Source organism: Thalassophryne amazonica, chromosome 6, assembly GCF_902500255.1.
Source record: "Thalassophryne amazonica chromosome 6, fThaAma1.1, whole genome shotgun sequence".
Classification (NCBI taxonomy): Eukaryota; Metazoa; Chordata; class Actinopteri; order Batrachoidiformes; family Batrachoididae; genus Thalassophryne; species Thalassophryne amazonica.
This window is the reverse complement of record NC_047108.1, coordinates 84,337,778-84,351,766: the sequence shown is the minus strand read 5'-3', so window position 1 is coordinate 84,351,766 and position 13,989 is coordinate 84,337,778. Positions and strand designations below refer to the sequence as shown.

Below are 13,989 nucleotides of genomic sequence, written 5' to 3'. Positions count from 1 at the left end.
GTTTCACTTGTACGTAGGTGGAAATAAACTAGTAAATAATATGAATTTTGCCTACCATTTAAAATAATTTGGGACAGATTTCTCAAACATTGAAATCTTGATGCAAATGAGGCCACAAATCCACAACAAGAGACCACCCTCATAAAGCAAAAAAAATGAATTTGTCCTTCAACCAGACCCACCTTTAAGAACATGAGCCTTGAGAGTAAGTCAGTAATATAGCTGCCTAAGGGCTTGAGACAAGGGTAAGAGTGCTTGGCCCATTTGTCTGGGACCTTGCCCACGACCAAACTGCCTGCAATTGCCTCAAGCTCGGCATCCATCACCACCAAACCCTTAATGGCCTTCAGCAGGTTCTGCAGACTCAGACGGACTGTGCTACAGAGCCTGAGGAGGAGCAAAGCAGTGCTGCAGTGAAATAACACAGAGGATAATGTTCTGTACTTTATAATGTTTTGTAGTGGGCTGTTTGTCCATACATGTTGTAGCGCTCCATCTCCTGGACAAGCACAGTGTTCATACTCTCCTCATACAGCACTGGGAAGCTCAAGAGTGCAGCCTCTGTGTCAAAATTAGCTGGAAGCTAGTGGGGAAGTAAACATGCAATCTGTTATAAATACACAGTGTAGTGTGGTCAGAGAGGAGCACTAGCAGAGTGCACACCTGCCAAAAAAGCAACTTTCATCGTGCATTCACAGTTGTACTGGTTGTTTTAAACTATCACTGTCATCTACAGTGATAAACCTTAAATGACGACAGGAGTAGTAGAAGTTTTGCAGTGTTAAATAAGAAGAATTAAGTCCTATATCTGTCCTGAGGTCCATCAGGCTGGTGCTTATCCTTGGTTTCCGTAGTGTTAAGTGGATGAGTTTATGACCCTCCTGGAGGCAATGCCAGTCCATTGCAGGTTACTTGCCAATTTTTATCAAACTTGGTAAGCCAATGAAGGTTGACCCAGAAATAGCTCTTCAAGAATTCATTTTGGCAAAGGTCAAGGAACCTGATTTTCAACCGTCAATATTTTGAGTGATGGTCAAAGTCAGTGGTCAAATGTCTGATTGCCAAAGCCCTTACCACTTTCATGCCTATGGGTACTATTGCCAAGTAATGTACGAGGTCCGTTAGAAAAGTATCCGACCTTATTATTTTTTTTCAAAAACCATATGGATTTGAATCACGTGTGATTGCGTCAGCCAAGCTTGAACCCTCGTGCGCATGCGTGAGTTTTTTCATGCCTGTCGGTTGCTTCATTCGCCTGTGAGCAGGCTTTGAGTGAGGTGTGGTCCACCCCTCTCGTCTATTTTTTATTGCGAATAAATGTCTGAACGATTTGGATCTTTGCTGCATCAATTTTTTTCCAGAAACTGTAAGAGACCTCCAGGTGGACACCGTTCGAAAAATTAATATGGCTTTCAGGGACGATTTTATGGGGATTAAACAGATTAAGGAGTGAGCCAGACGGTTTAAAGACCGCCCACAACTGCTGAGAGCGCCAATGGACAGGCTGACACCCCGCACAAACAATCAGATCATTTCCAACGTGAAAGCTTTGTTGATCCGGGACCTCATCTGGCTTTCACAAAAAGGCAGAAGATGTGGACATCAGCACTGTTTCCGGCACATTCCACCGTTACAGGAGTTTTTTTTTCATGGAAAAAGAAGCCAAGGGACGCGCCATGGAGCCGTTCATTACGTGGGACAAAACCACCTCGGTGTTGGTCTCTCAGGATGGCTTAAAGGTGGATTTCAGACAGTTTCCGGTTGCTTTCCAGTCGTGTGAACCGGAATCCGTCTGAAATCCACCTTTAAGCTGTCCTGAGAGACCAACACCGAGGTGGTTTTGTGCTGCGTCAAGAGCAGGTGGCACGTCCCTCAGCTTCTTTTTCCATTAAAAAAAAAAAAACTCCTGTAACAGTGAAATGTGCCGTTCATTTCTAAACTGGACGCTGTCTTGATCCGATATGTCCTCTGACTAGCACAGGAATTGTGAAAAGACAAGGACATCAGCATTTTTCCGGCACATTAAGACAGACGTGCGGAGGAGTTCGGCGTGTCGTGGTGCAGCCGCTCGGTGCAAAGAAACGCCGTGATGAAGCCTCACAGGACATGTTCTGGCATGTCCAGCTCATGCACAATCACAATAGGATATTCACATGACTGGAAAGCAACCGGAATCCATCTTCAATCTACCTTTAAGCCGTCCTGTGAGACCAACACCAAGGTGGTTTTGTGCCGCGTAATGAACGGCTCCGTGGCGCGTCCCTCGGCTTCTTTTTCCATGAAAAAAAAAGTCCTGTAACGGTGGAATGTGCCGGAAAAAGTGCTGATGTCCACATCTTCTGCCTTTTTGTGAAAGTCAGATGAGGTCCCGGATCAACAAAGCTTTCACGTTGGAAATGATCTGGTTGTTTGTGCGGGGTGTCAGCCTGTCCATCGGCGCTGGGAGAACGCTGCACTCTCAGCAGTTGTGGGCGGTCTTTAAACCATCTGGATCACTCCTTAATCTGTTTAATCCCAATAAAATCGACCCTGAAAGCCATATTAATTTTTCGAACGGTGTCCACCTGGAGGTCTCTCACAGTTTCTGGAAAAAAATTGATGCAGCAAAGATCCAAATCATTTAGACATTTATTCGCAATAAAAAAATAGACGAGAGGGGTAGACCACACCTCACTCAAAGCCTGGTCACAGGCGAATGAAGCAACCGACAGGCATGAAAAAACTCACGCATGCGCACGGGGGTTCAAGCTTGGCTGACGCAGTCACACGTGATTCAAATCCATATGGTTTTTGAAAAAAAATAATAAGGTCGGATACTTTTCTAACAGACCTCGTACAACACTAATAGTAATTTGCTCTTCATGTGTGCTGATGTAGTTTATTTCCTTTGAGTAATTTTAAGTGTAAATTCTTACACATTAAAACCTACAAAAAGAAGGGAGAAATTCATATATTCAAACTACCCCACCTGCTTCAGTCAAGACTGCACACTTATTACATTACACATATAATTAACAAAACATACAAGGAAAAGGACATTTTCTTAGTATATACCTTGGTAAGTATGTCATTAGCTATGTCATACAGGGTGCCGTCACCTCCAGAAATAGCCCCTCCTTTGGCTCCTCCTCCTTGGGTGAGCAGCAGTGAGTCAAATAGGAGCTTGGTCTGCTGCAGATCTTTGGAAATGTCAACATTTTCATGCATCCCAAACACCTCTGGGTGTTGGATGACTGGAAGTTCCTAGGACGCAATATTAAAAGGTTTTGTTATCACAGGAATTCAATACATAGTGCAGATTACAACAATCATCTTTATCTCCAGTCTTAACTCATAAAGCTGTCGCTGATCACTGAGGTAAATAGGAAATATAGAAAATGGCTATAACATTTACCTCAATAAATGCAATATAGTCCTTGTAGATGGATTTAGGTGGGACAACATAGTCACCACTTGGTGAGAAGGAGTAGTGAGGTTTCTCAATTACATCCTTGTTGTAGAAGTCACCCAGAATGGTCATCAGTAGACGTCTGTCCCAGTCATCAGTCACACGGCCACCATAATTGCACTCTCCTGTCAGGTACACTATGGCCTCAAAGGGTACCTTGTCATACCCATTCACAAATAGCTAGAGTGACAATGACAAAGTACAGTAAACGCACCGCATGTATCGTCAAGGAAATTTGGTCATTGAAAGCCTGAATGAAAACCTGTAGTTGTCTGATGCTTATATGTAGGTCTGATTCATTGAATCCATAGGGAATATTCCAGCCTAGTGGGCCAAACTTCTTCCTTTCTTGAACAAGAGCATGGAAGAAGCACAATCCATAGAGGAGCTTCTCCCAAATCTAACAATGAAATCAAAGTCAGAATTTACTGGAGAAGCTATTGTGACAGATGTAATTGATGGAAAACTTTGACACACAAGTTGACTTTCACTAATACTTACCACCTCTTTATTAGGACAATTACCGAAGAATTTTGGGTCAGAAATCGGATCTGACAAGTAAGACTGCAATAGGTTAAGCCGGAGTCCTGTAGGAGGCTCATTTGTCATCTTCACCCCATTCTGAAGGATTGTGACTGGAAACTAAGTGCAAATAAGATGAGTTTCATTAAGCCAACATGCATGACTGAGGTTCCTATATTAAATCAGTCTAGTCTCACACCCACGTCACTACGTTTTGATGCAAACAGTTCATTTTGAACAAATGTCAATATATGGCAAGTTGGGTAATCCCACTGCATCACTGTGTGATGTGTGAGGAAACACCAACCCTCACCATAAGTTTACCTATAACCATAACCAAAATTTAGATGAATTCTCCCTGGTGATGCAAAAGTGAAGCAGCTACTTTCATGTGCTGTCAGAGGGAAATGATGCTGCTGCCAAAAACACATATGTTACTAAATCATGCAACAGAGTAACCTAACTCATCACATAGCAACGGAAAGGGACACTGACAGTGTAAAAATGTGACAAGCTGGGAGTGAGCTAAATGCATACTGGTAAACTACTCTTGAAAGAAAACGATTTTGTATGCTGCTAAAAATGTCTTTATTCACAAGTATAGGCTAAAATGCACTTTGCTTTACCTTAGATGAAGGGTAGCTGGTGAGCCACAGGCGGAAATCTGGGTGGCAGACTTCAGGACTAAAATCCTCACAGATTTTTTCTAAGGTAGGCATCCAAGAAACAGCAAGGTGGCAGTTCTGCAAGCACACCCAAGTCCCATTCTTCATGGCTGCAGATATCATCTTAGCAGCGATAGGCCCCTGGCCTTGCCCCAGAGAGATGGATTGGAACTTTGTATCAATCACGTTCTTGTCACCGGCAAACTTCAGCAAACCTATGAACGGGTACCAGCATTTTTCAAATTATCAGGGGCTGTACTAAATAAACCTTTGCTATACAATATGATAATGCATTGTAATGCACTAAAGATAGTGGAGCACTTACTAGCCATGGGGTCAGCACCTGGAGAAAGCACAAACACAAGTGGGATGGTTGCATTCGAGTCCAAGTAATTTTTATTCAAGTCAAATGGTGGAGGTTGTACGAATTTCTTTCCCAGATTTTCTGTCACATATTTCATGACAGCCGGAACAATCTTATCAGGCCTGAGACAGCGAACAATAATCATCTTCTGCAGGTCATTGAGTTGTTCATGCCATGGTGCTGGCAGCTCAGTGTTGCATGGCTCTTTGCTGTCATAAACAGGCTTGAAGTCTTCTGCACTCTTGATGAATGCCTTTCTGTAGGACAAATAACACTTGTCAAGTAACCAATAGAGACATACCAGACAATAGTAAATTACAGTTTGGGTAAGGAATCCTTGTTACTTTATTCCCTGAAGCCCAGACAGTTCACTGGCTCTACAGAGCTCATCCCAGCTCCTGTCCTGCAGCCAGCTGGGGTCAGGGTTAACAATGTTGTTCTGCAGTCCCACTCCCCCAGTCAACAAGAACATAAATTCAGCATATTCAATCTGTCCTTTAGCTCTGAAAGTAAACATTAATGGAAGATATCAAGATATAAAATGAACACAATATTTATTTTTTTTTAAAGTCTTGAAGTTAAACTACTACATACAAATTCAAACATTTGACCAATATATCTTGCTAATTTACACTATGGCTGTGTCCCATTTCAGGTGCTGCATCCTTCTGAGACTGCATCCAAAGAAGATCAAGCCTTCTGACACCTCAGAGGCCAAAATAAACTGTTCTAAAATGAGACAGTCTAGGACACAGAGCATTTTGCACTCACCTAATTAGCTTTTCCTGCACCTATCCCCACTCGCCTGACAACCTTGATAGCTGAACATGACAAGCTAGCATAGTGGGCATAACCCGTAGATTAGTAATTATTTTTTAGTCTGCTAACAGCCTGTTTTACGGGGAAGAGAAGATACACACTGCTGTTTACACAGGCTGTTTGCCAGTGTTACCTGTGCATGGAGATCAATCAGAAAGCCATGAAAACTTTATATGCTGTTAAATTTGGTTGAAGCCAAACAAAGTAAGATGCCGCAATGCTCAGAATATTTATTTTCCTGTTTTAGAAAATGTTCCAGCATATATACTCATGCTGAAGCACAATAGCAGAAACACAATAGACAAGCGCTACACCAGAAACCACCAAGTATTATTTGACATTGGAAGTAAGTCACAAACCCTAGTCCATTGTTTGTGCTGCTGTATCCTTCATTTTGGGGGGAAAGAAGGCAAAATTTGTCTGCTGCATTCCAAGGAGCCTTCAAAATGAGAGAGTTTACTGGCGCTGCTACGATATATGTGTCAAAAAATGCAGTCTTCAAAGGATGTGGCCCATGAATTGAGATACAGCCTCTCAATCTGCTCTTGGATAGTTTACAGACATACAGGAGAATATTACAACAGAGCAGGAAGGAGAAGAGGAGTTTGTCCTTCTCAAACAGTGAGCGGCACACATTGCAGTACAAGTTATAGGTGAAGTGATCAGTCAGGTATCGAAGCCTCCTCTCCAGGATCTTGGACTTGTTGCTGGTGAACAGACAAAAACATGTAGAAAGCTTGACATGAACACATACCAGTTCCTCAGTGTTAAATATTGACGGTAAGAATTATGAACAATATATTAAGAAGCTTGCCTTTCCCTCAAAATTTCAAAATCTACTGGGGTCCTTCCCAACTCAACAAAGCAATCAGCCAGCCTATTGTGATATTACAAATACTGTCAATAGTCAAACAACTCAGAGTACAAGTACACTTGTACATTTGTAATAAAATCTGACAATGAAGAGACTGTCATTCACATACAATATATCTTAAAATCTACTCAAAATCAAAGTCACATTTGGATCAAGGGGCAGACCCAAAAGTATTTCTATATTTTCTTAAAGGAGACCTGCATTGAAAAAAATGCAGTCAGATTTTTTGAACAAAAAATGACTTACATTTACACATGAGATCCTTCTGAATGTAGTAAAGTAAATCTGCAAGCCCAGATCTGTCATTCAACGGAGAAATCTTCATTTGAAAATGACAAATTTACAGCTAACATTTAGCCCTCCGCAAATTGTCCCTCTCATCATGGACGCTGCGGAGACGTCACGGACAAGACCCTCTCCCAGCATGCATTGCGCCAATTGTAATTTATGGATTTACGTCAGTTTGCATCTGCACCTTTTTCTTGTCTTATACAGAAGGATCTACTTTTTTAAAACTTCATATTGTCTTGTGGCACGTTTGGCGAGTACACATTTCTTTTATTTGTGCTTGAAAATTATTTTGGGGGACTTTTTCATACGCCCGTTTGATTGAGTGGTGTCGCAATGAAAATCTACTGTCTTTCGCCTCCGGTACCATCGCAGGATATGGAGGCGAGACCCGCAAAGAATCCCAGTCATTAAAAATATATAAACCTCTCTCAGCGTCCATGGAGCTCTGGGGCTCCGACTGCCGAGACGTGCGGTGCTGTGGATTTTGCAGCAAGAAGTCTGTCCTTGCAGCAACAGGTGTACCGGCCGCTTCGCATTAAAACAGCGAGCGTAATCTCAGGACTTGTGCCAAGTGTGCTGCAGCTCCATTCAGTAGACAGAGAGGTGATGCTGGCTGCAAAGCAGACACGGGCGGTGTGAGTGGCCCACGTCGGCGGTTAACGAGCCTGCAGACTTAAGTGCAGCGGAGGCAGAGAGCGGGAGAGGAAGAACGGCGCCCGCTGTCGATGTTGTTGCTGATCTGAGCACACAGAAATGATACGGCTGTACAAACTGTTTTCACAGAGGGCTAAATTTTAGCTGCAAATTTGTCATTTTTAAACAAAGATTTCTCCGCTGAATTACAAATTTGGGCTTACAGATTTACTTTACTGCATTCACAAGGGTCTTTTAAATACATATCAGCTATTTCTTTCTGAAATCTGACCACATTTATTTCAATGCAGGTCTACTTTAATTCTTTAATATAGAATATAGTGCCTTTTGTTGACATGGCTGTTAATTTCTCAGGACATATTACATGATCACAGTGAGAAGGTTCCAGGTCCACGTCTGACCTGAACCTTTCTGCTTGGAGTCTGCACTATCTTACTTCCACTTCCCAACTTCTCAAGATATGCAAATTAGCGAAAGTTTTCACTCTAAATTGACCGTAGGTGTGAGTGTGAATGTCTTTCTCTGTGTCAGCCCTGCGATAGACTGAAGGCCCGTCCAGGGTGTACCTGCCTCTCACCCAGTGACAAATAGCAGAGGCTTCATCTAACCTTGACTCTTAACTGTATAAGCAGGTTTAGCAAATGGATGGACGAATTCACTTTTATCTGCGGCATACAAATATTAGTACTGTTTTAACTATGTTATTAATCATATGCATGAATGACTCTTGGACATGACATTTGTAAATGAGGGATGTTATTGAGGTAACATAATCAAAATTATAATGGTGAGCTACCGCGCTTATCACTTACCTGTCTTGGATGGAGTTAATGTAGAGGTTGACGAACCAGCTGAGAGAGTACTGGTACATGGGATCTATGATTGTCAGGTCAGCAATGGTGAAGAACAGGATAGAGGAGTGTTTGGCAACGACCCTATAACCCTCTCTGGATTCTGCTATTTTGATTTCAGTTTCCTCTGCAATCTTGGGAGTATAGAAACAAGAGAGGATGATCAGATATCTATGACATTTGCTGACCAGGTCTAAATGTATAAATGATGTCTTTGCAGATGCGCACCTCACATGTACATTGTTTCTAATCAGTGCATACATTGCAGTTTTCTACTCCTATGCAATTGTGATAAAGCAAAGTGGTACTGTGACAGACTGATTAATATGTCAGACAATTTTAATGTACTATATTATTTGTTTCTGTTTGCATGCCTAATTTTTGCACATACGTCTCATCTAGAATCTGAATACACTTGTATGCATCTGACTTCAATTCTTATTATATCAAAATAATATTCAAAAGTAGCCATGACACTGCACACCTGTTGTTTCATAGTAATCTCATTGGACATGAGTTTAGCAGAGTCAAGAATCTGAATAGCACTCTCATCCTCCAGGATATCTCCTTCAGAAGACTGCAGTGTTTCTAGAATCTGGTCTTCAATTTCCTTTAGATGCTTCTTATTGGCAGCTGACTGAAGAATCAGAACATTTCTTTCTTCCTCTAGCTCTGGTCTGTAGAAAAGACAAAGCAGAAGAAAAAAAAACAGCTCAATTAAAAAGAATTTTTAAAATGGAATGTTTAAGTGAAGGTGACGATTTTATGAATGGTACCTTTCCTTGGCAACCACAATTCCCAACAGCTGGTCCTCCAAGCCTTCAGGAGTGATCATGAAATTCAGCAGGGACACTTTGGTTGCAAGTTCTGGAAGGTAGTGGGGGTTGCGCAGTTTAGTGGTAATGTAGAAACTAAATTTGGAGGAGTACTCAATCACACTCTCTCCCAGCCTGATGCATTCCATGCCACCTAGGAGGAGCAAAATTTGTTCAACTTTGAATTTTCACATTGTTTAAATTAAAAATTAATTTTGCCAAAATCATGTGTCAGATTTAAGACCTTGTTTGAATGTTTGTTTGAGCAACAGTGGTTCCAGTGATGGGTCAAGCTCCTCTCCTACATTTTCCAAAAGTAAGGGGGATCCAAACTGAATACAGTTTTCCAGTGTTCTCATGTAGTCCCCATCTGTCAGCTTGATCACACTTAGATTGTTGTCTTTCTCTGAATTCTTCACCCACTTGTTGGCCTGACCCTGGGGGTCAATCATCAGAGGCCTACAAAAAAAAAAAAAAAAAAAACATTTTGTGGGATCTCTTCAGTGATTCTGTAGAATAAACTGTACAGCTTCCATGTCACTTTTTTTCAGAGATGATATATTGACTGGTCAATGATATTGGCCAATATTAGCCTTTCACCAAGATATACCTATCTACACTATTTTTTCTCTTATGAATACTTTTATTTTACAGAACTGGCTGTTGGAAATGGTGTCATTATGTAGTTTGCCAAGCAAAGGGTTCTGTAACAGCATTGTTTCCAATGCTGTCAAGTATGGCTGGGACACCATCAACCCCTTGGTCACATTAAGTACAACAGACAGAGGAAAAGCAACCAGATGCCATTATTTTTTCAGGTTTTATAGCAATAAGAGACAAGTGGTTGCTATTCCACCAGCTAGACAAGGACAAAATAGGGCAATTGCCAATCCAAATGAAGGCAGCATGATGTACGTTGGTTGGTTGGATTTATTGTTATTTTAAATGAAGTTCATGTTTAAACTGTAAAATGTCAAGCCGCAGTTATATTTCTTTGTCATAAGGGATTGATAGCAAAATGTTAGGGCCCCTTCACATATAGTGCGAATTTGGTTGATTTGTGTACAACTCCAGGGCAACACACGACGGTAGAGTCATATGAGTGCACCACGAAACATCGCGCTGACGGGCAGGCGTGAACGACACTGGTGCGACAGTTTGTGCACACAGCTGTGTCTGACGAGCAGGAACACAGCATGGGCTGCTGCAGCTGCTCACACTGTGCTCCATGGGACGAGCTGCACCACATCGTGCTGCTGATGTGGAGGAAAATGAAATAAAAACCAGCTTTATAATTAGTGAATATCACTGGGTTGATATAAATAATACATAAAGGGGGACGCAATACAGAACCCCACGGTTAAATAACCTTGGTTAAAAAACACCACTCACTGGATTTGAACCCATGCATCCTGATACCCAGATGGAAACTCTACCACTGCTATGAACCACACGCATGCACATGTTGGGAGAGCGCGCGACACACACACACACATGTTGTGGGGGGAGCCGACGGCACACCACATCTCAGCAACTCCACAGTCGTGTGGAACTTAGTCAAATTTCACTGCCAGCACGACAATGGTTGTCTGCAGACTGTTGTCCTACCAAGAGTGTGATTGACCACACATTTTCTAAGTGCCAAAGCGTTCGTGCGTGTCAGCTGGAATTTGCCCGACACCTACCGCGAGAGGGTTCAATGGGTTTGCACAGTGCACACTCTGTCTTTCAGCCGCTGGTGTGCACAAATAGTTGTAGCAACAGGTGTACGAAGCGTTAGAGGCAGGGACGATTTTACACCGTTTGTACACGATTCCTGCGTCATGTACACTTCGACCAAACTTCGCAATATGTGTGACAGGGCCCTTAAGAATCACTTCCATTTTTTTGTATAGGTCAGCTGATATATCAAAACATTTTTATCATAATAGAGATTATACCCCACCTCTTGTCAAAAGTTTGATGGATGATGTCACAGCCAATCAGAATCGACTACGTCACTAAGCCCCGCCCCTATGACGTGTCACAGCCAATCATAATTGACTATGTCACTAAGCCCCGCCCAACCCCTCCCTAATCCCGCCCCAACCCCTCCCTAATCCCGCCCCTATGACATGTCACAGCCAATCAGCGTGAGCCCGCCCCTAACCTCTCCCCTAATCCCACCCCTATGATGTCACAGCCAATCAGCGTGAGCCCGCCTCCGGAGTCCCGCCCATCCATAATTAGTTCACACACAGGTGTCATATCAGCCTAATTTGCATTGAATGCTAGTCTGAGCATGTATGGGCATGTCTGCCCAATTTGCATCGACTGGGGTTCACCCCTTCCATGAGTCTCTGATGCTATAATATTATACATAAAATAAAGATTTATAAAATGTAATTATTTAATTCTTTATAAAATGTAATTATTTAATTCATTAAACAATTGTTTAGTCTGGGCGCCCTGTGGGATTAACCCTTTAAAAAAAACGGTTGACAGAAACTCTCATTGCAGGTGTGTCTCCCTTTAAAGCTGGTGCTGAGGTGGAATATCTTGCTTTTCAAACCGCGATGACCTGACATGTTTTAACTTCGCGCTGCATAGCCGAAACTCCGGTAAATATTACAACGGTCTCTAACAATAAGGCAGCGCCTAAGAAGGTAAAATTATACATAAATCGTGTAAAACCGCCACTACTGCTCGACCACCTGGCTGGGGTAGTTAATTTTGAGTCAGGAGCATGTCTGGTGTATATTTTCGAAGCGTATAAAGCAACCCTGAGTTTTTACATACAGCTCTGACCTGTGTGGAGCGAATAAACATTTTAGATCCATGTAGCACTGTTTGATATGCATACAGTACCGGGGTGTGATGATTACAGCTCTGACCTGTCTGGAGCGAATAAACGTTTTAGCTCCCTGTAAGAGGGTGAGGGATATATACAATCTTCATTTAGCCGGAAAACAGGGTCGAAGCAGTCGCTCAGAGATCTCCACACATCCGCGTTAAAAGGGGTATTTTCAAAGTTTGGTTATATTTGCGGGTCTATACTCTCAAAAAGTTAATAATCATCTCTTCCAACTAGAAATTGAAGCTTCAAGCGTGAGCTGATTCTGCGGTGAGTGTATTTTGTAAATTGATTTTAAATTTTTTTGTAAATTGATTTTAAAGTTTTTACAGCCTGTTTAATATTATCTTGTTTTGTTTTACCTAATTATTATTTATGTTATTATTTATATTGTCTAGCCTGATAATTATTTTATATGTTATTACAGATTATTTAAAAGCGAGTTGTGTAAATAAATCGTATATCTGCTCTGTGTTTTAGAGAAATCTGCGCGGACATTACAAACCTGTTTCGGACATGCGCCAGCCGGGGAGGTAATTATCTCAGATTATTTATTTGTGTATATTTATTTTTTAGCATTTGAGGAGCGCATATAATTCTTTCTCTCTCTCTCTTTTTCTCTGTCTTCACTTTTAGAATTTAAACCTGAAGAAGAGGTGCTAGGTAAATTACCCTCCGTTCATAAAAACTTTCCTTCTAATGAAAAGTGAACTTGTGTAATAATTATTTTATTTTCTATCATACCTAATAATTATTTTACTTTTCGGTACTGATTCAGCAACCCTGAATGACGTACCTGAACAGCTTAACAGAGCCCGTAAGCAATATATATATCTGTGTTACAGAACCAGTGCAGACCTCCCCTTCAGTAGAACCTTCAGCGGGGTGGAGGCAGCCGTTGACGCCCGAGGATAGATCCCTTCCTGCGTTCTTTGGTGAGTATTTGCAAAAGCGTTCTGTTGACATGACATAATTAAGCGATAATTTATTCATAACACGTAAAATCTGTATATTTCAGCCAGGAGACGTCGAGCAGCTCCCAGAGAAGGAGGAGACCTGTTGACCGGCACTGAAACAACCTCCAGATCCAGACCTCATTTAGCACATTCATCACAGCTGAACGGGTATTAACTCACATACAGAGGGATACTGATTTTTCATTGTTTTTCAATATGTCAGAGGACAGTCAAGATAGGTCACCCGAATCAGGAGTGAATCCTTATCTCACCACCTTAATTTCAGAAATAAATAATGCTTTAAATGATACGTGTCAGCTTGGAGATCCCCTACATGAGTCACCATAGAGAACACCCCCGCACTGTATTAATCAGGCCGAATTCGAAAACCGTATACATTTGACCCCTTTAACAGAAGCGCTAAATGGTTTAAACCCTCCTTCACCCGAATCAGGAGTGAATCCTTATCTCATCGCCTTAATTTCAGAAATAAATAATGCTTTAAATGATACGTGTCAGCCTGGAGTTAATGTCAGAAATAAATAATGCTTTAAATGATACGTGTCAGCCTGGAGATCCCCTACATGAGTCACCAGAGAGAACACCCCCGCACCGTATTAATCAGGCCGAATTCCAAAACCAAATACGTCTGACAGTTAACGGAGGCATTAAACGGCTTAGCCTGGCCCGTCGAAACTGGCTTGGACGGCGAAATACCAGGAGCCTCCTCACCAACCCCCCTTCCAATCAGCATGGTTTCCTCCTCAAGGGGAGAAGACAAGAGACCGGGAACATTATCACTTCTGCGCAGTGAATTAGAATCACACCGTCAGAGTAGGGATCGTGCGGGAGGGGCACCTGTCATGAGCGGGGCAGGGAGAAATCTTGTTACAGCAA

The 13,989-nt window shown here is 42.0% G+C and overlaps 1 protein-coding gene across 1 annotated transcript in view; it reads right to left on the bottom strand.

Moving 5' to 3' along the window:
- Window positions 1-13,989, bottom strand: part of dnah12 (dynein, axonemal, heavy chain 12) — a 184,148-nt gene that overhangs the window by 30,807 nt on the left and 139,352 nt on the right. Inside the window, exons 56-69 of the mRNA XM_034172638.1 lie at window positions 9,548-9,762; window positions 9,265-9,457; window positions 8,973-9,165; window positions 8,450-8,622; window positions 6,385-6,525; window positions 5,344-5,502; window positions 4,961-5,256; window positions 4,597-4,850; window positions 3,950-4,090; window positions 3,711-3,848; window positions 3,395-3,628; window positions 3,055-3,243; window positions 480-583; window positions 183-387 (exon numbers count right to left, since the gene is read on the bottom strand). Of these exons, the coding sequence (XP_034028529.1) occupies window positions 183-387; window positions 480-583; window positions 3,055-3,243; window positions 3,395-3,628; window positions 3,711-3,848; window positions 3,950-4,090; window positions 4,597-4,850; window positions 4,961-5,256; window positions 5,344-5,502; window positions 6,385-6,525; window positions 8,450-8,622; window positions 8,973-9,165; window positions 9,265-9,457; window positions 9,548-9,762 (2,635 nt within the window). The remainder of the gene's footprint in view (window positions 1-182; window positions 388-479; window positions 584-3,054; window positions 3,244-3,394; window positions 3,629-3,710; window positions 3,849-3,949; window positions 4,091-4,596; window positions 4,851-4,960; window positions 5,257-5,343; window positions 5,503-6,384; window positions 6,526-8,449; window positions 8,623-8,972; window positions 9,166-9,264; window positions 9,458-9,547; window positions 9,763-13,989) is intronic.